This window comes from Garra rufa, chromosome 4, assembly GCF_049309525.1.
Source record: "Garra rufa chromosome 4, GarRuf1.0, whole genome shotgun sequence".
In the NCBI taxonomy this organism is placed as follows: domain Eukaryota; kingdom Metazoa; phylum Chordata; class Actinopteri; order Cypriniformes; family Cyprinidae; genus Garra; species Garra rufa.
In genome coordinates, this window is record NC_133364.1 from 12789621 (window position 1) to 12814071 (window position 24451).

Here is a 24451-nt window from a genome sequence, read left to right on the forward strand (position 1 = left end):
TTGCACAAATGGTTAGTACAAACCAAGGTTATTTTCGTAAACGAAAACTAAAACTAAGACGAAAACTATTGATCAGAAAACATTTTCGTAAACTGAAATAAAATAAAAACGTCAAAATAAATGAAAAACTAGAACGAAACGAAACTAACAACTTTTATTGAAAAACTAACTGAAATAAAAAAATAATTATCAAAAATAAATAATCGTTTTCGTAATCATTTTGTTCTCACCCCATGGCGGAAATATACTGCGACCTGAACATCACCTGCATTAAATCTAGGCTACTGCATCAGTTTTTATTGATGTATTTTATATAACACAAGCAATCAAACCAATATACTGGAGCTGCTTAATCATTAAAGGATAGAGATTCAAACACCCACGCGATCATTTGTAAATGACAACGATTCCTCATGTCTATTAAACCTTTAAAAAAGTCTTACCGGAACATTCAAATCTGTATTTGCACTGCCGCTAACAGAGAGAGCAGTCATCATGTTTATGTAAAAAAAAAACAGCTTCACAAACAGTCTTTTCAAATACAGTCATTCATATTATCACAGCAATAGTCTGATTAAAAGTCCTCGCTTGGATATAAACACTGATGTCTATGGCAGAGACCAAAATAGAGCACGTCATCTTTTGAAAGTAATTGGCGCTTCAAATAACGTTTGTGTCGATTGCATTGTTTGGCCACTAGATGGAGACAAGTAACTGTTAAAAAATGCATTTGTCAATGAATAGAGATTGATTCAAAAACGCAGATTCATCCAGTAATGTTTTGTGAGCAAGTCATTTATTCATTCAAACCACTTTTTCATAAATTTTATATTTAAAAAATTAAATCTGTATTAAATATATTCTATTTTAAATACAAATATTATGTATTAAATTATTATTAATTCATTCAAATGAATTAAACACTTTTAAATAGACTGAAGCAATTAATATTTTGTCCCACATTATTTTGCTTAGTTTAGAATTGCGAGGAAATCGTGATCTCTATTTAATCTCTAAAAAACTAAAACTGAAACTAAACTAAATAAAAACTAAATAAAAATGTGTTCAGAAAATAGAAACTAAACTAAAACTAACAAAACTGTTAATGAAACTAATAAAAACGAAACAAAATGTTTGCAAATTTGAAAACTATACTAAAATAAAACGAATTTAAAAAAGCAAAACTAAATTAACCTTGGTACAAACACCTTTATTCATACACTGAGTTCTCGTGAGTTCATCATTACATAAAGCTATAATAATAAAGGCAGGGTCAGTGCTAAGTGGGAGCTAGACCCAGCGTTGTTAAACAAAAAACATGGCAATGAACAGAATTCTTTCTTCATTTTGGCCAATATACAGGACATTGTGGCTAACACAAGACAGCATCTTTGGCAACACTATCTGTTTTCAAAGCAGCCGCTGGCTTACACTGGTCACGTTAACGAGTGTGTCTAAACGACCGACTTTACCTTTAGTTTTTATGCATGCAAAATAAAACAATACACCTTTACTAGGCTAGTTACCTTAAATGAAACAATCAACAGCTGAATCGTATCTGGATTCTGGAACTATTGACTCGCACTGATGATGTAACGTAAGGTAGGCACGCCCACAGCGGGTTATGATTGGTCGATCAACAGGCTAAAATCTGATTGGCTAAAATGTACGAGTGACCCCTGTAGGAGGAGTTCGCTGCCAGGAAAGTCTCATAAACACACATGCAAGTCTAAAAAATACACACGCAAAAAAGGCTATTCCTACATTCACAATCCGGGATACACTCGTGATTTTTAAACATTCAAAATTGTTGTACACAGTTGTAAATCTTTGAATTGTGTTTTGCAATTTGTGAAACGTATTTAATAAATATATATATATATATATATATATGTTTTTTTGTGAATATTTTTTTTTTCGTGCACGTGAATTGATAAACGCATGTGTGCATCGTGTCTTTTGCGTGAATTATTAATGAGACTAATTTGCTTCCATATAAAACCATGGTTAATTTTCGTAAGGGCCATGGTCTCAGTAGACCATAAATACAATTCCAGATCAAAAAGACATAAAAAGAACTGTTTCAGTAGTTATCTGTAATACGAAAGCGACACCTACAGGTTAATGCTGGTAGCGGAGGTAATTACGTTTAGTTTGAGAGATACGCGGCTAGACTGTGGCATTCTAGTTCAGCATTCTCCAACTGCTACGAAGCTTTGTGTTTACTGTTAAAACTTCTTGTCAGCGAGAGCAATACCCTGTAAGTATCATTTATGTCTGCTAATGTGACGAACGTAACTGTAGTGAGACAATTTTCTGTTAAAGTAGCGCGTACTAAAATGACGGCACGTCAATGTCGGCTACGTCGTGACAACGATACTGTGTTATGATATACCACCACACAAGTTGTATGTGAGTTAAAGAAGCTTTATTTGTATTTTACAGTTTTACAAAAGAGAAAGGACAAAGGAATGGATCGTCAGGCTGCATTAGTGGTTCTTTATGCCTTTTCTGTTTAGCTGACTGGAAAGCTAGGCAGCGAGTCCTAGCAATGCCAGTAATATATCAGCGTTTTCACTAAATGGGATGAAGGCTGGCGATATGAGCAGATAATCGATACGAGAGTAGGATTTATGGCGAGCTGAGAAGAAGGTATACATAGATATTTTTTAAATTGTTTACATTTTTATAACACGTTATCTTGTGGATCCATCAGTTCACATTTACAACTCTATGCGTTTCTCTTCCAGCAGGAGGCGCTGTCAGAATAATATTACTCAAAGCAGCGCAGCAAATGACTTTGAAACGTGCAGCGCTCATATTTATTCAATGGATAGCCTTTTGAAGTTTCATCGCAATTCTTGTCTTTCAGTCCCCACATTTAAGACCACCTGAAATCATAATTAAGACTTTCTTAGCCCCTAAATATAACTGCAGTCATCAATGAAAATTAAGAGCTTTATTTAAGTCTTTCAAAAAACAAACCTTACACAAAAACGTTTCTTCTAATTTTTTTTCCCACCATGTTCAGGGCACAAGAAAAATATTGAGGGGACTAAATTAATATCAGCATATAAAGTATAATCGCCTCTTATTGTCTCTGAGAGAATGCACGTCAGATGCTGAAAGCACTGTCAGTTTTTACTTTCACTTTTAACATATTGCGCAGTTTTCACGTTGCTTGTGTGATATCCATTGGCTCACCTCCATGGTTTAAAACATAAATATTTATAAAAATACAGTATATAGAAAGGACAAATCTTTAAAATATTGTGACGTAACACCAACGTAAAGCCATTGTTTTTCACTCACTGAAAGCTACATCTGTCTCTTTCTCTGCTCTCATCACTGGCTGCCCGCACGACTGCAGACACACACCCTCTTGAAATTTCGGCATTACAAGTTTTGCAAATCGCTATCCGTGGCCTTTTGGGCCATTTTCGGCCGAACATTTTCGGTGGCCGAATAATCGGTGCATCCCTAAGAACCATGCTTGAATTCATGTTTCAAATTTAAGGAGCAAGCACACAATGACATGATTGAATTTTTGAAAACAAAAGGACTGTGCTTTGGATGTCTTACGCAAGGGCATTTGAGCAAAGACTGTAAGAAAAGACTTAAATGTCAAGAATGTTCCAAGATGCACCCAAGCATTTTGCACATTCCGAAGGAGAACAGTTCCAAATCTAGCAGTTGTGATGAGAATGAAGTCAGAACAAGCACAGCTTCAACAGACCATGAAACCTGTGGATACACTGGGGCCGGTAACAGTGAATGCATCCTAGCTATAGTCCCAGTGAAGATCAAGTCTAAGAAAAGTGACAAGGTAGTAAAGACTTATGCCTTCATTGACCCAGGAAGCTCGGCAACGTTTTGCACCGAGGCGTTAATGAGAGATTTGAACTTGAAAGGCAGAAAGACAGAGATTCTTCTTCGTACTATGGGACAAGAAAAACCTGTGCATAGTAACATTCTGTCAGATTTGGAAATATGTGACCCTGGACCACAAAACCAGTCTTATGTCGCTGGGGTATGTAGCAATAGCCAAAAATACATTGCATTGCATTGCAAATTAAGATCATGTTCCATGAAGATTTTTTGTAAAATTCCTACTGTAAATATATCAAAATGTAATTTTTGATTTGTAATATGCATTGTTAAGAACCTAATTTGGACAATTTTAAAGGTGATTTTTGAAATCTCAGTCTTTTAGATTTTTTTGCATCCTCAGATTTCTGATTTAAAATAGATGTATCTCAGTCAAATATTGTCCTATCCTAACTAGCCATACATCAATAGAAAGCTTATTTATTGAGCTCTCATATGATGTATAAATCTCAGTTTTGTCAAATTTAACCTTATGACTGGTTTTGTGGTCCAGGGTCACATATGTGGCTTAGAATGTGAAGACTACATGGAACTTCCTAGAGTGTTCACCCAGAAAGAGATTCCAGTGAAACACGAGAATATCCCTCAACAAAAGGATCTGGAAAAATGGCCTTATCTGGATCAGGTTAAACTTCCTCATCTCAAAGCAGAGATAGGTGTGCTGATTGGCGCCAATGTGCATAAAGCAATAGAACCATGGCAAGTGATAAATAGTGAAGGAAACGGACCTTATGCAATCAGGACAGCATTAGGATGGATAGTTAATGGGCCTCTACGAACTGATGTGAGCACAGAATCAGACCTGGTGAGAACTTCAAGTTTCACTGTAAACAGGATTGCAGTTGCAGACATTGAAACGTTGTTGGTGGAGCAGTTCAATGCAGACTTCCCTGAACGCAATTACTGTGACAAAACAGAAATGTCACAAGAAGACCAAAAATTCATGCAATCTGTTGAGCATTCAATCCAGTATAAAGATGGACATTACTGTATTGGATTGCCATTCAACAATGATCCTGCCAAGTTTCCCAACAACAGATGCATAGCAGAACAAAGAGCTATTGGTCTTAAAAGAAAGCTAAGCAAGAACCCAGAGTTTTACAAAGACTATAACACTTTCATGACAGACATAATTGACAAAGGCTATGCTGAAAAAGTGCCTTCAGAACAACTGGAATGCTCATGCAATGTGTGGTATATTCCGCATCATGGCATATATCACCCGAAAAAGAACAAACTGAGAGTTGTCTTTGATTGCACAGCAACTTACCAGAACTTCTCACTGAATAGTCAACTAATGCAGGGACCTGACCTGACCAACACTCTCATCGGTGTACTGAATCGCTTCAGAAAAGAACCAGTTGCTATTATGTCAGACATTGAATCAATGTTCTACCAAGTGAGAGTTCCAGAAACTGATGCAGATCTTTTGAGATTTTTGTGGTGGCCCGAAGGAGATCTTAGTAAGCCCACGGCAGAATACAGGATGACGGTGCACCTGTTCGGGGCAACTTCGTCTCCCAGTTGTGCGTGTTTTGCGCTACGAAAAACCGCAATGGATGGAAAAGCGGAGGCAACAGCAGAAGCAACCAACTCTATTCTGCAAAACTTTTACATGGACGATTGCTTGAAATCCGTAGCCTCTGAGGGTGCAGCAATCAAACTAGCACAAAGTTTAATGTCTGTGTGCTCTAAAGGTGGATTCCACTTGACAAAGTGGGTAAGCAATAGCAGAGCAGTCCTGTTATCATTGCCAGAAAAGGAAAGAACCAAAGAGGTCAAGGACTTAGATTTCAACAAAAGCAACCTGCCAATTGAAAGGGCTCTGGGAATACAGTGGTGCACAGAAACAGATACATTCAGATTTGCCATAAATGTACAGGAAAGACCTACTACAAGAAGAGGAATACTTTCCGTAGTGAGCTCCATATACGATCCTCTTGGTCTTGTGGCACCCTGTATCCTTCCAGCGAAACTCCTTCTAAGACAGCTGTGCAAAGACAAGTTGGGCTGGGATCAGAACATTTCAGAAAAACAAGCACAAAAATGGTTTGTGTGGCAAAAGGACATTGAACAATTGTCAAGCTTCAGTGTGAGTAGATGCTTTAAGCCAGACAACTTTGGACCTACCATATCTGCTCAATTGCATCATTTCGCCGACGCAAGTGAGAATGGCTATGGTACAGTGTCCTACCTGTTACTCACAAATGAGCATGGAGAAAGGCACTGTTCATTCGTAGTGGGTAAAGCCAGAGTTGCGCCACTGAAGCAGATAACAATCCCTAGAATGGAGTTGACTGCAGCAGTTGTTGCAGCAAAAATGGACAGAATGTTGAAACAAGAGCTTCAACTGCAACTTGAAGACTCTGTGTTTTGGACTGATAGCCTCACAGTGCTGCAGTGCATTGAGAACGAAGCCTCAAGGTTTAAAACGTTTGTTGCCAAAAGGGTTTCCTTCATCAGAGTAGCTTCAAAACCCTCACAGTGGAAAAATGTTGGCACTTCATTAAACCCAGCAGATATGGCTTCCAGAGGCATCAAGGTGGAAAACTTCTTGAAAAAATAAAGTTGGATAAAAGGTCCAGAATTCCTTTGCAAACACAAAAGGGAATGGCCAGTGCGACCAGACCAGGCAGATGTAGTGGAAGTTGAATTGAAAAAATCAGCTGTGGTAAAACCTCTGGATAAACTGATTGAGTATTACTCAGAATGGTACAGACTAAAAAGAGCAGTCGCTTGGATGTTGCGGTTGAAGGAAGTACTGCAGAACCTTTCAAACAAGAGAAGAGAATTGCAAGCTGCCGTAAGTCAGTCTGAAAATGATACAAAGAAGCAGCAAGCTCATTTGCAAACTCAAATGTTCAAGCTGAGACAGACACTGCCTTAACAACATCTTTCAGTTGAAGACATTGAAAATGCTGAATTAAGTCTAATCCGCTACAGCCAGAGACAGACATTTCCTGAGGAGTTCAAGTCGTTGCAAAGAAGTAACCATGTAAAAAGAGGTAGCGTTCTGTACAAACTGGACCCATTAGTCCAAGATGGTGTACAACGAGTAGGTGGTCATTTAAATCAATCTGCAATGCCAGAAACTGCCAAGCATCCCGCAAGGCAGCACATAACTTTGTTGATTCTGAAGGACATACATCACAACATGGGCCATTGTGGCAGAAATCAGATTCTTTCAAAACTCTGAAGTAAATTCTGGGTTGCAGCTGCCAATACAGCCATAAGAAAGCTGATTTCTAAATGCACAGTGTGTAGAAGGCTACATGCCAAAGTCAGCGATCAGAAAATGGCAGATCTACCAAGAGATCGTCTTCTGCCAGATAATCCTCCCTTTACACACACAGGTGTGGATTATTTTGGTCCCTTCTTAATAAAACGAGGGCGCAGCTTGGTGAAGAGGTATGGATTGCTGTTTACATGTCTAACCATTAGAGCAGTTCATATTGAAGTGGCCAACAGCCTTGATACTTCATCGTTCATAAACGCCATACGACGTTTCATCTGCAGAAGAGGGCAGGTGTCTACGATTCGATCAGACAATGGTACGAACTTCACTGGGCTGAAAGAGAGCTTAAAGAAGCTATCTGAGACTTAGATCAGTCCAAAATAGATGAGTTCCTTGTCCAAAAGGGAATTAAGTGGATTTTCAATACTCCGGCAGCATCCCATCAAGGTGGAGTATGGGAAAGACAAATACGCACAGTTCGAAAAGTTTTTAACTCAGTGTTAAATCAGATGATGAAGGACTTTTCACACGATTTTGTGTGAGGTTGAAGCAATTATCAATGACCGGCCGCTAACTAAAGCATCGGATGACCCAAACGATTTGGAGCCTTTGACTCCAAATCATCTTCTCATCATGAGAAAACAACCAATCATGCCACCAGGAGTGTTTGTGAAAGAGGACTGTTATTCACACAAAAGATGGAGACAAGTTCAATATATGGCAGACCTCTTATGGTCTAGATGGACTAAGGAATACCTGCCACTATTGCAGAAACGACAAAAGTGGCAGAAACTGAAAAGAAATTTTATTACCCGGAGACATTGTTCTCATCGTAGACCATTCTGCCCCCAGAAATTCTTGGATAATGGGAAGAATACTCAAGACCATACCTGATGCGTCTGGTATTGTCCGACGTGCTTGTGTTCAGACAAAAAACTTGTCAGTTGGAAAGACCAGTAACAAAACTCTGCTTATTGCAAGAAGCAGAAATGGAGTAATAGTTTACATAGAGACTGTACATTTAAATTGTGGACTTTCCAAAAGGACTGTTTTAAGGAAAGAGAACTATTTATGGCTCCATTTAAGTATTTGAAAAGCTAACTGTTATGCTATAGGCCTAGACAATTAGGGGCCGGCGGTTAGAGCCATAAAGAGCATTTAGAAATTTGTAACATTTTTCTGTAATATTATATTATTTGTATTAAGAGTGATTATTTTTATTTGATATAGTTTGCATATTTTGTGATATTATATTGCGTACATGCCCTATCATAGGTTAACTGTAAGATCATACGTAATACGTATGCGTAAGCAACCGTTGAGGAAGAAGGAAGGGGCTTGATTTTTGATTTTGTTGTATCCTGACAAACGAAAAGTAAACTGTTACACTACAAGTTTGTGGTTTTACGCATCAAATCCTTTGTGCGGATCCCCTATGGAAATGGCGGAGAACTAAGAGGAATAGATCGCATTACAAGAGGGAGCTGTGAGCTACATTCATTACTTAGTCACATGCTGCTACTTCAGCCATGAAGAATTAAAGATGGCTCATAAAGCTGGCCATTTATCGATGGACACTTCATGTGCTCTTGCGGTCTTGTAGACTTAATGTTTAAATGCATTAGGGTATAAGTGGCTTATTACACAATATTGGTGTTAACGGACAGTTTAAGTGGTCAGTGAGTGTATATTGTATTAACTTTTTTATCCCTAAAAGGAGCTAATTAATTTTTTTTTTTTTTTTAATAAAACTCTACCGTACGGTTGAGATGTCACTCTGGTAAACCTCGATTTAAATTCAGAGAACTTTTGCAGAATTTCAATTATTTTGCAATAATACACACTCCTTTAAATTTATTAGTATCTTGGATACCTTGGATATCTCATAATCTTCGGTGTCCACAAAGTTACAAATATATATATTTTTAAGTGTCTGTATAATATATAGCCTATAGCCGTATCGCAATATGCTATACCATGTCTATTACAGACATATCAACCATACGGTCATGCATGATTTGGATAATTATTACAAATAGATTAAATAGATAATTACAAACAAAGATAAACATTCCTGCATTTCTCATGTATTTTGCTATATTTCTGTTCTTTACCATCAACTCTATTCGCAACAACTTTATGGTTTCATCCCTACTTCCTTGATTGCTTGGTTGACCCCAGTATAGCTGTGGAAGGATTGCTCTCTCATCTCTTCCTCTGATAGATTTATTCCCTATCAAAGTTAGCTCAACCGTACGGTAGAGATATCAGTTAAATGCTAACATGGGGACAACAAAATGGGAACTCTGTTAAGTGGATACTTACCTACAATCAACCAAAATGAAATCTGCAGCTACACACTGTTGTTTGTCAGGAATGAAGAAGCTCTTATAAAGTTCTGTGCCACTTTGAATAACTCTGTAACTATAGATGAAATTGCATTCACACAACAGTCAAATGTGCTTGTTTTATATTGATGATTATGAAATGAGCTGCACTGAGCTTCTAATGTTCTGTTGTTAAGCATTAAGTCATAAAATATTGTTATATAATTATATTATTACATGTGGTGTATAAAGAAGAAATATACCTTTAAAACGCTTTACAGATTGTTGAATTACACATATAACAACATTTCTACAGCCTGATAAATGATAAATGTAAAAGTCTGTTTATTAGTTACAAGCACACTTGATCATATATATATATAAAAAAAAAAAATTAAAAGTAAGATCATTAGGGTTGGGCATCGTTTTGTTTTGAACGATTCTGATTCCGATTCCGATTCTTCCTTTCGATTTCGGTTCTTTTCGATTCTCAATTCCGATTCTTTGTGGGCTGGAGTCAAAACATGTCACAGGCTCATTTGATTTCACAGAGGATCATTTTATTTTGATTCAAAATGAGTTTTAGTTTTAGGAGCTGCAGCGCATGTAGGAGAAAATAAGGAATGCCTCTGCACCAGACCAAAAACAGATTTATATATGCAGAACTTGCACCCCCCCCCCTCCCCCCTCTCTGGCCTGCACTCACATTGGGTTTCAGCATTCGCTCGTTACGTCGTTATGGTTTGCCGGTTTCAGGAAGAGCGCGCTCTCACTGAACGCAATTTAGTCCATCGCTCTTTTTACTTTGTGGATAGTAATTTTGAGTCGTTTGTTCCGCGGTTGTCCACAGCCTATCGTTAAATATGTCTATCGCATTTGTGGCACGAAAATTTTCGCGCAATCGTGCTGCTTGTATGAGGAGGTTTGCAAGGTACCAGCTGAAGTGCAGCAAGGACTTTGCAGCTTTGATTATGGACTATAAAAATGCTGATTACCTCGCAAAAACGCGACATCACGCGTCTGTTCCGTGCTGCAGCACGGTTAGCGCTCACACTGTATGCTAACTGCGCCCGAGTCCAACTGAACCGTGCCCACCTCTTCCATGCGGGCCAGGGCCGGCTAAACGAGGCACGGTTCAAACTGCCTAGTGTGAGTACACCCTTAGTGTGAAATAAAGCCACACTTTTGAGCGCCGCTTACCGTGCTCCATAGCTGCAACGGAACAAGCACGCGTCAAGCACTTTCGGAAATACGGTGGCCACAATGGAAACCAAAACTTGCGTGTTTGGAACCCGATGATCGGAATCGAAAACAAATTTTATAAAGAATTCCAATGGCATTGTTATTTTTTAAACGGTTCCAAGTTGGAACCGGTTCTTGATGCCCAACCCTAAAGATCATACATTTGACAGTTGTGCAATATATTATTGAAATACACACAAATGTCTGTTTTTTTATTGCTATTAACAAGGCCAAAAAACAATACAACAATCTCATAAAGGTGTAAAAGTTTTAATACAAAAAATTTGAAAATATAAAACAACCTAAGACTTCATATCACCTAAACTTTGTTCAGATTTGTTGAAATTAGGCAGTGGTTGTGATCATTGAGCCAAATTCTTGTTTGACTCCTCCTCCACATCATCATAATCTGTTATTAAAAACAAAATATTAAATCATGTCAAATGTTGTAATTGTCACAAGGAGAGTCAGAGACGTACGGATCCATTTGCAGCATTTTATTCAAAACAAACAAACACAAAGGGGCAGGCAGAAATCGTGGTCAAAAAACAGGCAGAAAGGTCGGGGCTGGCAACGAGAATCAAACACGGGGAGGAGTCCAGGAATCAAAACACAGGGAAAACAAACTCGGGAAGAAACGCTCGGAAATAAAGACCATACGGAACAATAAGACTTTGCCCGGTGGCTGCAGAGGCGATTCTAGGGTCTGTTGGGGCCCCAAGCAAAAACTCCCAGGGGGCCCTTCTCACAAGTATTCTTCATTATTATATCACAAATAATCCGACACCAATGATAAATGTATGAAATCACAACTTGTATTATATGGAATGTTCACATATAGCATACATCACACACACAACACACCTTACAATAATATAAAATAACATAAAAAATTGTAATTTTGGGAATATATATGAAAATAATAATAAAAAAAAATAAACAGGGCAAACAAATACAATACTGTAAATAACTTAAGCAATATAAACATAGCACAAAATATAATCTGTATAAGTGAAAAAGTTGAGGTATCAAAGTCACAATAAAATACTAAACAAATGACTAATAACAAACACTATAACAAAATATAATCTGAAGAAGTAAAAAAGTTGAGGTAGCAAAGTCACAATAAAATACTAAACAAATGACTAATAACAAACACTATAACAAAATATAATCTGAAGAAGTAAAAAAGTTGAGGTAGCAAAGTCACAATAAAATACTAAACAAATGACTAATAACAAACACTATAACAAAATATAATCTGAAGAAGTAAAAAAGTTGAGGTAGCAAAGTCACAATAAAATACTAAACAAATGACTAATAACAAACACTATAACAAAATATAATCAGAAGAAGTAAAAAAGTTGAGGTAGCAAAGTCACAATAAAATACTAAACAAATGACTAATAACAAACACTATAACAAAATATAATCAGAAGAAGTAAAAAAGTTGAGGTAGCAAAGTCACATGAAAAATTGGAATTTTGGGAATATAGGAAAACAATAAAAAAACAAAAATAACATCTAGAGAAATATATACTATAAATCTTCAGCACACCACTTTCACAACTGTCTTAAAATTGGCGCTTGCGGGCCTTTGCTAGTGCAAATGCTGAGACAAGATCGTCTAGATCTAAAGATCTTCGCACACTGCGTTCAATTGAAATTAGAGACAGTCCTGCAAGTCTCTCCTGACACATTGTTGATCGAAGATAGGTTTTGATCAGTTTTAATGAAGAGAAACTTCTCTCTCCAGAAGCAACTGTGACTGGGAGAGTCAGCAGAAGACGGAGTGAAATGCTGAGGTTCCCATAGAGATCGAGAAGCTGTTCTTTGTAGATGTAATTTAGCATCTCTCTTGGGGAGGCAGATACATCATCAGGAAAGGCATGAACAGCAGCCCTGATTTCTAAAACCAAATCTTCTGAGTCAATGTCATGCAGAGTTTTTTCAAGCGTCTTGCAACAGCTTTCAAGTTTGCCACTCCGAATAGTCTGCAACATGTTTTCTTTGGAGAATAGAAAACCATAAAGGTCATAAACATCCTCCATCCTTGTGAATCTTTCATTCAAGCTGGCGAGGGCTGTGTCCACTAGGGGCAGAAAAAACTCTCTGTTAAAGTGTTCATCTGGAGTGGACTGAGTTTCTTCTGTGCCCTCATAGAGGAACTGCCTGGTCGTTTTACGTTTTCTTTTTTCAGGGAATGTCATTTCAATGTCCAGGTTTTCTGCTATCTCTCTTGCGTCAGTCTGAGAGGCAGCAAGTCCATTTGCCCTGAAATCCTCCAGATACCCTCTTACTGTGCTCACTTCTCTTTTCAGTGTTTCAAGAGAAACAGTAGGGCTCTGGAGAATTTTGCTGACGTGGTTGATCTGGTACAGTATGTTGTACCAGATTACAGTGCATAGTACAAAACTCCATGTTGTGAGTTCATGCTTAATGCTGGTTGCAGTGGACATGGTCTCTGGATCCTTCTTTTGCAGTGAGAGGGTTTGGAGAGCTGACAAAGCCTGGATGATTTCTGGCAGATGGTAACGCACTACTTTTACACTGTCAATCCTGGCCTCCCATCTGGTCACTGACAAAGATTTTACCGTCAATTGTTTCACATGTTCCTGTAGAACTGCCCAGCGTTGCACAGAGGAGCTAAAAATGTTGTACAGTCTCTGGAGAATCCCAAAGAAAGAGATGGAGACTACTGAGGATTTTGCAGCATCTGCAACAACCAGATTCAGAGTGTGACTACTGCATGGGACACACAGCGCCTTCTCATTCATGCTCAATATTCTTGCTTGCACCCCCTGCTTGTGTCCCATCATATTGCTCCCATTATCGTAGGATTGTCCACGACAGTCTGCAATGTTCAAGCTGAATTTCTCCAGCTTCTCCAGTAGTGTGTCACACAGACCTTTCCCGGTGGTTTCTTGAACATCAACAAATCCAACGAAATGTTCAGAAATAGATGCACCAACAGATGGCTCACAGTTCACCACTCTCAAGACAATAGAAAGTTGCTCAGTGTGGCTTATATCAGGGGTACAGTCCATTATGACAGAATAGTACTTAGCTTTTTTCACCCTTTGGACTATATCAGCAATTATTTTGTCACCAATTAGGGCAATAATTTCATTTTGTATTTGACTGCTGAGGTAGTGCACCTTTGTTTCTTCATTTTGAATCCTCCTCAAATGTTCATTCATGACTGGGTCGAATTGTGCCATTAATTCGACCTGTGACAAGAAATTGCCATTATGTGGGTCATACAGCACATTTGTCTGCCCTCTTAAAGCGAGGTTCCTCTCAGCTAGGTGGCATATTATGGCAATCACTCGTTGTATGACACCTCTCCAGTGCTGCATCTCAAGGTGCATCAAATCTTTGTTAATTTGATCAATGGCTGTTTTAGTTTTGAGCCTCATCTGGAGTACGTGCCAACTTGTCATGCAGGTAATGTGTGTTTTGGAATATTCATGTTCCTTTAAATGTCCAGCCAGATTCTTCCAGTTCCTGAAACCTCCTTTTGTAAGTGCATTGTCCTGGTTTCCAAATATTTTGCAGGCAAAACAGAAGACAGAGTCTGAACTGAATGAATAAAGAAGCCACGACCGGTTTATCTTCTCCCCATTCTTCATCACTATTTCGTAGTTTTCTTTCGTGAATCTACGTGGATTTTTTTCTTCATTTTGAGGGAAAACAGCATCTTTCACCTGTATAGGCCCTTTGGTGACTAATGTGCACACTTCGTTATGGCTTAAATTATTTGTCCATTTGGCAGGGTCATCTGACAATAACCCTGTGGTAGTAGCAGGTGACGTGTCGAGATGAGGGGCAGGAGTGGCAGTGTCACTGGAGGAGATCATTTCTGAAACTGATATGACAAAAAAAGGGTAGACATTGTCATAAAGAATCCTTACAGGACATGGTATGTTATTAATTAAGTGAGATTAACAAATTCACTAAACTCACAGTCATCAGTGTCAGGACTTAGACCCTGTGTCAAATGTGCCTCTGTTGTCTCTTCTTGCTCTTGACATTCACCAAGTGGAGTGGCCACAATCATACTGGAGGTTGAGGTTGATGGAGCTGAAATGATATATAACAATAGGGTATATCTTGAATACACTTTTCAGAACATTTCACATAATATCAATTGAATTGAAATATATTTAACTCACCATCATCAGTAGCTGCCACATATTGTGCCTCTGGTGTCTCTACCTCCTCTTGACGATCACCAGGTGCAGTGGCTCTCCCACTGGATGTACATGTCGATGGAGCTGCGTTGACAAAAAACAAAATTATGTATATTGTCATAAAGAATGTTTACAGGGCATTTTATTATTAGTTATTAATCGAAGTGGAACACAGGACTTAGCGTTTTCATCTTCGTCAGTATTTGGTGGCTGTGTTGTTTTCATGAATTTAAGTAATGATCCTGAAGAAATATGAGAGAAATATTTAAAATTATTCTTCATGGCCATAACTTTATTCAATCAATAATAATTGCTATCATAGCATTCATAGTCTAATGCAAGCTATTAACTCTTAAATAACATTTTTTAACATTACCTTCAACAAACATGATGTCCACAAAGCATAATAGCTACTGCATTAGAAGAAGCTATACATTTTAAAGAAAAAAATACAGTATATAAATAACTGATAAGGGGCTTCAATACTGATATATTACCAATTAATCTATATCAATACTGATAATAACAAAAACTGACTAATAACATAGTTAGCTATGTTAATAATGTTAATAGTTAGCTCACTTATTTCTATTAACGTTACCCTGGTAGCCAGCAAGTATATGGAGTGCTACTGCTTACTGCAGCTACTTTTTTTTTTGGTAACTTGCTGACCATAACCGTGTCCACTGCCCCACTACCTGGGCACGAGTCTACATTTACTAAATAGCAAAACTGTTAAGTAACAAACATGCTAATTATACAGTTATTACGTTTCAAACTTAACGTTAGACTAACCTATCGGCTAACATCCCCGTTGCCATGAGCTAATGTATTAGGCTAACGTCGTTAGCGTCAGCTACCGTCAGTAAGGCTAACGTCAGGCAGCGGCCTAACTTACACCAGGCGTTAACTTCATGTCAGTTTAAAAATAACATTTGCTCAATAACGGCAGTAACTAACTGTTAATACAATGCGTACAACATTATCTGCTGCTCCACTTACCACTTTCTTTCTTTCTTTTTTCTTCGTCTTCTTTCTTTTTCTTCCTTTTCTCGCTGCCGGAAAGATAGCTCCTCTTCATTTTTCTTCAGTTTACGAAAACACTACTTTGCGGCGCCGGCGCATCAAACTGGTTAACGTAAGGTGGGATCATGGCATTGATTGACATGGGGCCCCCTTAGGGAGGTCGCCTTGGCATTGACATTGCTGTCATTGCAAATCGCCCGCTGTGGAATAGGGGGGAGGAGGGGCATGCGGTCACTGCGGTTTTGACTGTGAGGTGCGTTTCTCGGGGGCCCCCTGCCGGCTCGGGGCCCCAAGCAGTTGCCTGCCTTGCCTGTTGACAAACGGCGGCCCTGGGTGGCTGTGTGTGTGAGAAGCTTAAATGCATGAGAGTCAATGTGAAACAGATGTGTGCAGCAATCAGTGCAGTGGGAAACGAGGAGCAGCTGTGTGCAGTGATTGGTGCAGTGGCTTATGGGGATTGCAGTCCAGAATGTGTGTGCAAGAGTTCATGAAGACAGGATAGACCATATACGTAACAGAGCCCCTCCCCAAGGAGCGGCTTCCAGACGCTCTAACCACCTAATGAAACCCGGAGGGTGGTGGAGCGGAGGCGGAACAGGGGGAGGGATGGAGGGCCAGGTCCATGTGGGGGTAATGGAGCTATGGACTGAGGCGGAGCCGACGGAGGGAGAAGCCATGGTGGAGGAAGGGTTGGCTCCTCCATGGGGCCGACCGACGGAGGCGGAGCCAGTGGAGCCCGAGGCGGAACCGGAGAGTCGATGGTCCTGGGCGACACAGAGGATCCGGAGGGCCAAGGCGAAACCCAAGGCTCTGGCGACCCCGGCGGAGATGGAGGTCCGGAGGTACGCAGCGGAGCCGGAGTGACAGAGGATCGAGGCTGTGCCCACGGGAGGGAGGAGGTCCACAGAGCCGGCAGGACGGAGTGACGAGGCGCAGCCGGAGGAGTAGAGTCCAGAGGCGAAGGTGGGGCGACGACTGACCGGGGCGGAGCCGGAGAGACGATGGAGCCCGGAGGAGCTGGTGGGCCGACGGCCGACAACAGAGACGAGGGAGCACAGAGCCGGGGTGGAGCCGCAGGGTCGGAGGGCCGAGGTGGAGTCCAGGACTCTGAGACTGGAGGTGATGGTGAGGGATCCCTCAGTCTGGACACTGATGGAGACTGGCAGTCCCACGGCAAGTCCTCTGCACCGAAGGTGGGATGTGGGTGAGCAGAGGGACTGTCAGGAGACAGAGGTGGCGGGACTGGAGCAGCAGGGAGGGTGGGTGGGAACAGTCCATGCATGGCCTCCGTGACCAGAACCGGGCAGACAGGAATCTCAGGACGACTCGATGGAACCCGTGGAGGCTCTGGAAGGCTGGGCTGAACCAGCGGAGGCTCTGGAAGGCTGGGCTGAACCAGCGGAGGCTCTGGAAGGCTGGGCGGAACCAGCGGAGGCTCTGGAAGGCTGGGCGGAAGCAGCGGAGGCTCTGGAAGGCTGGGCTGAACCAGCGGAGGCTCTGGAAGGCTGGGCTGAACCAGCGGAGGCTTTGGAAGGCTGGGCGGAACCAGCGGAGGCTCTGGAAGGCCGGGCGGGACCAGCGGAGACTCTGGAAGGCCGGGCGGGACCAGCGGAGACTCTGGAAGGCCGGGCGGGACCAGCGGAGACTCTGGAAGGCCGGGCGGGACCAGCGGAGACTCTGGAAGGCCGGGCGGGACCAGCGGAGGCTCTGGAAGGGAGGTCATCTTGTGAAAAGACTCTAGAAGGGCGGCCATCTTGTGAACAGGCTCTGGAGTGGCAGCCATCTTGCGTACAGGCTCTGGGTTGGCAGACATCTTATGCTGTGGCTCTGAGCTGGAACTTACTGTGGAAAGATGGTCCTCCTCCACAATTCCCACAGTAAAAGGAGAGCCACACAACAAAAGAGCAAGATCCATATAATATTGCAAAGTCCAGCCAGGTTCAAACATTGGCATGAGGGAAGCCAATGGCTCTAAGAGTCCTCCACGGAAGAAAATCATAAGGCATTGATCATCCATAGAAGACAGATTTGCCAATTCAATAAAGTCCATAGCATAATCCTCAATAGTCCGCTCACCCTGCTTGAGAAGCATGATCTGTACAGTGGGGTTCGTGCTGGAACCGGATGACACCAAACTAGCTGCTGGATCCTTGTAGTGGCGAAGTCTTCTGTCACAAGGAGAGTCAGAGACGTACGGATCCATTTGCAGCATTTTATTTTTTATTTCCATTTTTAGCTTAAATGCATGAGAGTCAATGTGAAACATATGTGTGCAGCAATCAGTGCAGTGGGAAACGAGGAGCAGCTGTGTGCAGTGATTGGTGCAGTGGCTTATGGGGATTGCAGTCCAGAATGTGTGTGCAAGAGTTCATGAAGACAGGATAGACCATATACGTGACAGTAATAGGATAAATAGTTCATATTTTTTATAATATTAAAATATAAATAAAGATAATGAGAACAAAATGGTTATAGTAACTTACCCAGCAGGTTTCTCACATCTTCACTGACACTCATCACATCATCATACTCCTCTTGAACTCGCTCTGATCAAGAATGACATAAAAACATGTCAAATCAGTTTATTAAACACTTTATTTAATTTGAAGGATCCTTTTTTCCCTTAAGTGACTTGATTACACAGAAGACATGTCTGATACTCATATAAACTTGTGACAGTTTATAAAAAATGTAGGTCTCACCTGTTACCCCTTGAGAGCTCGGTCTATTAATGATGACATCATCATAATTCTCTGGTGTGTCCACTATGCATGCAAATATAATAAAATTAAATATGGGCCAAAAAAAACATTAAGATAGAAAAATGTAATATTATTTGTAACAATCTCAATTTTAGAAGAATATTTTTTTTTTAATTTGAAAAGTAAAACATCTTTTTTGATATCAGAGTTCTGTCCGCTCGTCATGACATCATCATAGCTCTCAGGTGTGTCTTCTACAAATTCACACATTCATTACATTCAGAACAAATCTTAAATATATATCTTAAGGACACTGTAATATTTATATAATAAAAGTGTATTATATGCTGTTGTGAATAACAGAGTGACACCTGTCTCACGATCTGGTTTCAGTCCATCAGTGATGACATCATCATAGTATCCCGCTGTGATTTCCTTCACCATCTCTTCTGCATCAACACACAATATGTTTGGATACAAAAGCCAAAATATGATCTTGTTGTAGATCATGAGACTGAAAATGTATTAAATATTTAGTAAAGATTCATGTGATCAATTAAAAAGATCACTGACCTTTTAGGCCACTGCCATTAGTGACATCATCATAACATGCAGTCTTGAACTCTTTTGCTAAAAAATGAGAGTAGACTGTTATTATATAAGTAACCAGTAGTATATTTATCAAATATTTAATTCAATTATTATTATTTTATTTTTATTTTTTATTTTTTATTGAATTAATTTATTCAAATGTTTTGGTTTTTTTTGAGTGGACTGTGGATTGAATATGTGCTTCAGCTCTCGAACCTTCAGCATCTTCATACCCAGAATGCAATTCTTCAGAGATGAGACTCCCTGTTAAAGGAGAGGAGAACCTTAGAAACATGTTCATCATTACAAACCAACTGAATCCTCATTTCCTTTGGATCATAAAGAAGACAAGAAGCATTTAAAAGCATTATAGGCAGAAATGCCTTTTTGTTGGGCCTTTTAAATAACACAAAAGTATCCTCACATGCACCCATTCCTCACTGCCTTCCAGAAATAGACACACACACACACACCTGCACCTACACTTAAAATATATGAACCCCTTCCTCATGACACTCTAGAAATACACACAGGAAGACACACACACACACACACACACACACACACACACGCACACACACACACACACACACACACACGTGCGCGCACACACACACACACACACACACACACACACACGTGCGCACGCACACACACACACACACACACACACGCACACACACGTATATATATATATAAACATGCACCTGCAGCTCTGTGGTTTTCTGTCAGGAATTCTGTGTTCTGAAGCAGGAGGTTTAAAAGGGCTAATAATAGATGAACATCTACTGTCTGACAGACTCTTATTAATGATATTAAATGAGATTCATGGCTCCTGTCTCACCCCTCTGAGTGAAGTGATTGTGTCTGTGCTGAATCTCCTCATAAATGGCCTCAGTCGTCGCCCTGTGTCTCCTCTTAGAGAGAGCTGTGAGTGTAGACAAACCTGCTGTCAGTTCACAACACATGACTGATCACACACTGAATAAGACACAATATGACAGTCTCTGATCTCTCCTACCTCTCCTCATCACTCTGTTCTGCTGAATCAGTATAAGCAGTGGCACTAAGAGCAGGAAAAGCACAATTCCCAGTACAATCACAAGCACTGGGGGGAATGGAGGAGTTTGTGGAGGAGAGACTGATGTTGAGCGCACTGGAGGAGAAACCGATGTTGTTGTGGCAGGAGTAGTAGACACTGACAAATCTGGCAAATCTGTCAAGATAGACAAAAACACCTAAAATCATGATTGTCTTGAATATATAAAAATATAAAAAAAATTTAAAATAACATTTCTCAGTGTTTTCTGTGACCTGCACAGGTGAGTCCAGCATGCTCTGTGCGGGAGCAGTCAGTGTGGTTTTTCAGGGAGAGAGGACAATCCCACAGGTGAATCTCATTCCCTCTGCACTCGACTCTGTTCAGCCACACAACACCTTCACCAGCACCAAAGACTGAATTCCCATCAGCCCTCAGCTGCTCCACAACCCAGCTGCCTGCAGACCACCTGAGCATCGCTGATGTCCCACTGATCATCACAGACTGAGCCCCACACAGCGTTATGATACACCTCCAGCCTCCCAGAGCACTGGCCCTCCCCTCCACTCAGTCTGAGAGGAAGATGATCTAAATCACAAACATCAACCATTTTAAGTTGACATAAATCGTGTAAATGGGAATTGATTGTTCAGTTCTTACTTGAACATTGTCTCTTGTATGGAGATGATGAGGTAGAACATGTCAGACGACTCTTGGGAGACTCAAGATTTTGCTGCTCTAAGATTAAAACATTTTAAAATTTATTTCACTATCAAATAGAAAAAATATTAAAAGACAAATAAATAATCAAATTTATATTTATTAACTTAAACAAATAATAATCACTTCAAACCATCTGAAATCAGATAAAAATCACCTTACCTGAGCAGGTGATCTTGGCCACTTCATTATTACAGTCATACTGTCTCCAGGGTGAAGATGGACACTGCCATAAAGTGGAATCATGTTGTCGACATTTAAGGTTATCAAGCCAATTATGAGGCTTCAGTCCCTCTGAATTACTGGGTTCACTGCCAGATCTTCCACAGTTTAGCTCTTGACAGATCAGACTCGCTGTGTCTCTGTCCATCTTGTTGTAACATAAATTTCCCCAGGATCCATTATAGAAAACCTCCACATTGCCTTCACAGCCCTCAGTTAACCTGATCTCTTTAAACTCTAGATGGAAAAAGATGAGAATCAACCAATCAATATATATATATTACGGGTGTAACGGTACGCTAAAATCGTATTCGGTTCGGTACAGTGTCTTGGAGAGCTCGGTTCGGTTCATTTTCGGTACAAAAAAATAAGAACTTACAAAATCTTTATTTTGAAAAGCTGCCAATACACAATAGAATTCTTGCATAAAATAAATAAAAGCGACACATTTGGGTGATATTTTACATAATATTTTTTTAAGGCTCTGAAATGAAGCGGTTGCAATAAATGTTGTTATTATTATACAAATTAGAGTGTTTATGAATGGTTATGGCGATTCATGTTACATTTGCATATTGTATTTTATGAATGAAAGTAAAACTGGCGAGGCGAATCTCTGTCTTGTTTTATTTAATGTTATCACACGATAGTTAAATATAGGCTGTGTGTGGGGAAAAAAAACTGCGTGAAATAAGACCACAAAAATCTGTTAATGTGTTAACGGTCTAAACATATACATTTGGACCATATTTTTTTTTAGATACATACGTTTATATGTATTTTATATGTATTTAAATTTGAAAGTAAAATAAATTACAATATTTATTTATGTTAAATCATAATCTGCTTGACGCTGCCGTTAATTTGCTTTGATGACGTTCCAGGGCATTCCAAATGAGCGATTATTGTCAGCGAAGGCCAGCGAAGGGAGCAGTGAACACTGCGTAGGGACCCTGGGTGCTTTTCAATATCCATCCTCGTTTCCTCGCTCTTCCGTCCTCCATCCTATGACCCGGAACCCGATCGAGCTCAGCCATCTTGTAGGACATCTCAATTCTTTAATTGCACCTTGAGGAGGCAAGGATCGAGGAGTGAGGAGGCTTCCTGAGGAGTCTTGAGCGAGGATACGCAGGTGTTTCCTATGCGGAAGTGTTTTCTCGACTAAACGTGACGCACTCCTCCCCCTTCAGATATGTCATAATAATTTACATTTATATTTTACCTTTGCAGTGTAAATAATGTCATATATTTAAACAGGGCATCTTGCTTTGTTAATAATTATTATGGATGCCTTAAATAACGAACTTTAACAACATATGGGCAGACCTCTTTAGCGCAGCTGATGACGCTTTGAAGTGACGCTTGAGTGGTCAAGAATATTCCAATGTTCCTCCTTTGAATCCTCCATCCTCATTTCCTTTCCTTAAATCCTTTCCCTTGTATCCCTCTTCACTCTGTTCACTCTGTATACTGTATACTAATCCAAGATGGCAGCATGTCCGCGTCTGTGTGTAGCACGTTTTAGGTTGTTTTAATTTTATGTTATCTTATGTTAAAGAAAATTTTATTTATGTTTATCTACTTTTCACTTATGGAGTTCGCCGTCTTATGTAAAGACTAGCCGGGGATTGTTTGTTTGTTGATTGTGTGTGGTTTTTTACATCTCCACCAACGGAAGAGAAGAGCTGATCATTGAGTCAAAGGATTAAAGAATTAAAACACCCCTCTTTGAAGGAAAGTGCTTATTTCAGTCTAACCCAAGTAGTTTTGCTTATTTTAGCATCTTGGGAAACTGTTATTTGTCACTTGTTATTTTATGGTGATTATTTTCTGTCGCCATCTTTTCCCTGCTGGCGTAGTAAATGGTTCGTCAGCCGAATCTGCCGATTGTGCTGGGATATCATTACTAACGAAGGGAAGACGCCGACACATTGGATTAAATGAATCAGGCTCTACTCTACTTCACTAAGGAAAGTGCTTATTTTTAGAAACGCTTGTGGCCTTGTCCATAAACTAGCGTTTTTGAGAAATCGGTCGCTGTTTGTTGTTTTGGCTCTGATCTTTTTTGTTTGTTTGTTTTTGTTTTGTTTTTCCTTTCGGCGCGGGACGTGGTTTGACGTCAGCGTGGATCCCTCTTTTGGATCGTGGTGTCGGGCAGCGCTCTGAAAAAAAAAAGAGTTGGAGTGCCACAAGTCTACACGTCAGCAAAGAAACCTTATTTTATTTTTTGGTTGTCGGCTCAGTTGGATTTTGAAAGGACAATGCGGTACATTTCTTCTAATTGCGCGGCTCTGGTGGCATTTCTTGTTGTGATACTCTACCAGGGAAACATCGGCTACAGGTATGACTCAGACTTTTCTTCACATCACAATATTTTTTTAACTTTAAAATGGACAAATTGGACGGGGGTTGGTATATATACCAACTTCAACGTTCTCTCGGACTGCCGTTTGAAGTCACTGCTTTCAAACTTTGTGTATGAGGACTCTATAGTTTCTGTTCAAACAAATAAGGAACCTAGCGTCTTCAATTCCACTTGTTTGAATTTATGTGTCGGAAATGTAAGTGAAACAGTAAGGCGCCGGAGTTTTATAGTTCTTATGTTACTGATATCAGGAAATGTCTTACCAAATCCTGGTCCTTTTAATGACACTTCTCTAACGTTTAAAGTTCCTGCTGATTTTAAATCTAGATCAGGACTAGGTTTTATCCATATGTGACATGAGAGTTATGACGCTTTCGTGACGTCAGTAATAGGCGCCGTGTTACGCACACATATAAGCGCCACACACCGGTAGCTCAGGTAAGCGACTCTCCTCTGGGGTGCTGTTTCTTCTCCTGGCTGGGTTTGTGTTTTGTGGTGAAGCATTTCAGGTAGGAAAAAGTGATGTATTGGCAGCTAAGAGTTGATGTGTAAACGCTAACGGGAGTGTTTTGTTTAGGTAGCTTCACTTCCCATCTGCTGTTCCCCTCCCGTGTGGCTTTGTCACTCCTTAAGCGAGTGCTATTCTCGTGTGTATGCCCTCGAATCGTGCCTTTGACATTGGCGTGTTACCTTTCCCTGTCGGCCTGGTACGTATGTTTAATACAAATCTTATGTAGTTTCAGCATTTGGCAATGTTAATGACTGTTAATATGGCCTGGGCGTTAGCGTATAGGAACGTACACCGGATTATTATTCCTTTTAAACGAAGTGTTTGAATGTGTTGACTAGTAAGAGTCCCGCAACGACCTGCTGGAGAAAGTGTGGCTTCGCTTTCGTGACT

At 40.2% G+C, this 24451-nt stretch overlaps 1 protein-coding gene across 1 annotated transcript in view; it reads right to left on the reverse strand.

Annotated features, from left to right (window-relative positions):
* LOC141332781 (scavenger receptor cysteine-rich type 1 protein M130-like) overlaps positions 1–22222 on the reverse strand; it is a 106132-nt gene extending 83910 nt beyond the window's left edge. The window contains exons 1-2 of the mRNA XM_073837742.1: positions 22138–22222; positions 21126–21422 (exon numbers count right to left, since the gene is read on the reverse strand). Coding sequence (XP_073693843.1) covers positions 21126–21422; positions 22138–22222 — 382 coding nt within the window. The remainder of the gene's footprint in view (positions 1–21125; positions 21423–22137) is intronic.
* Positions 22223–24451: the final 2229 nt, after the last annotated feature.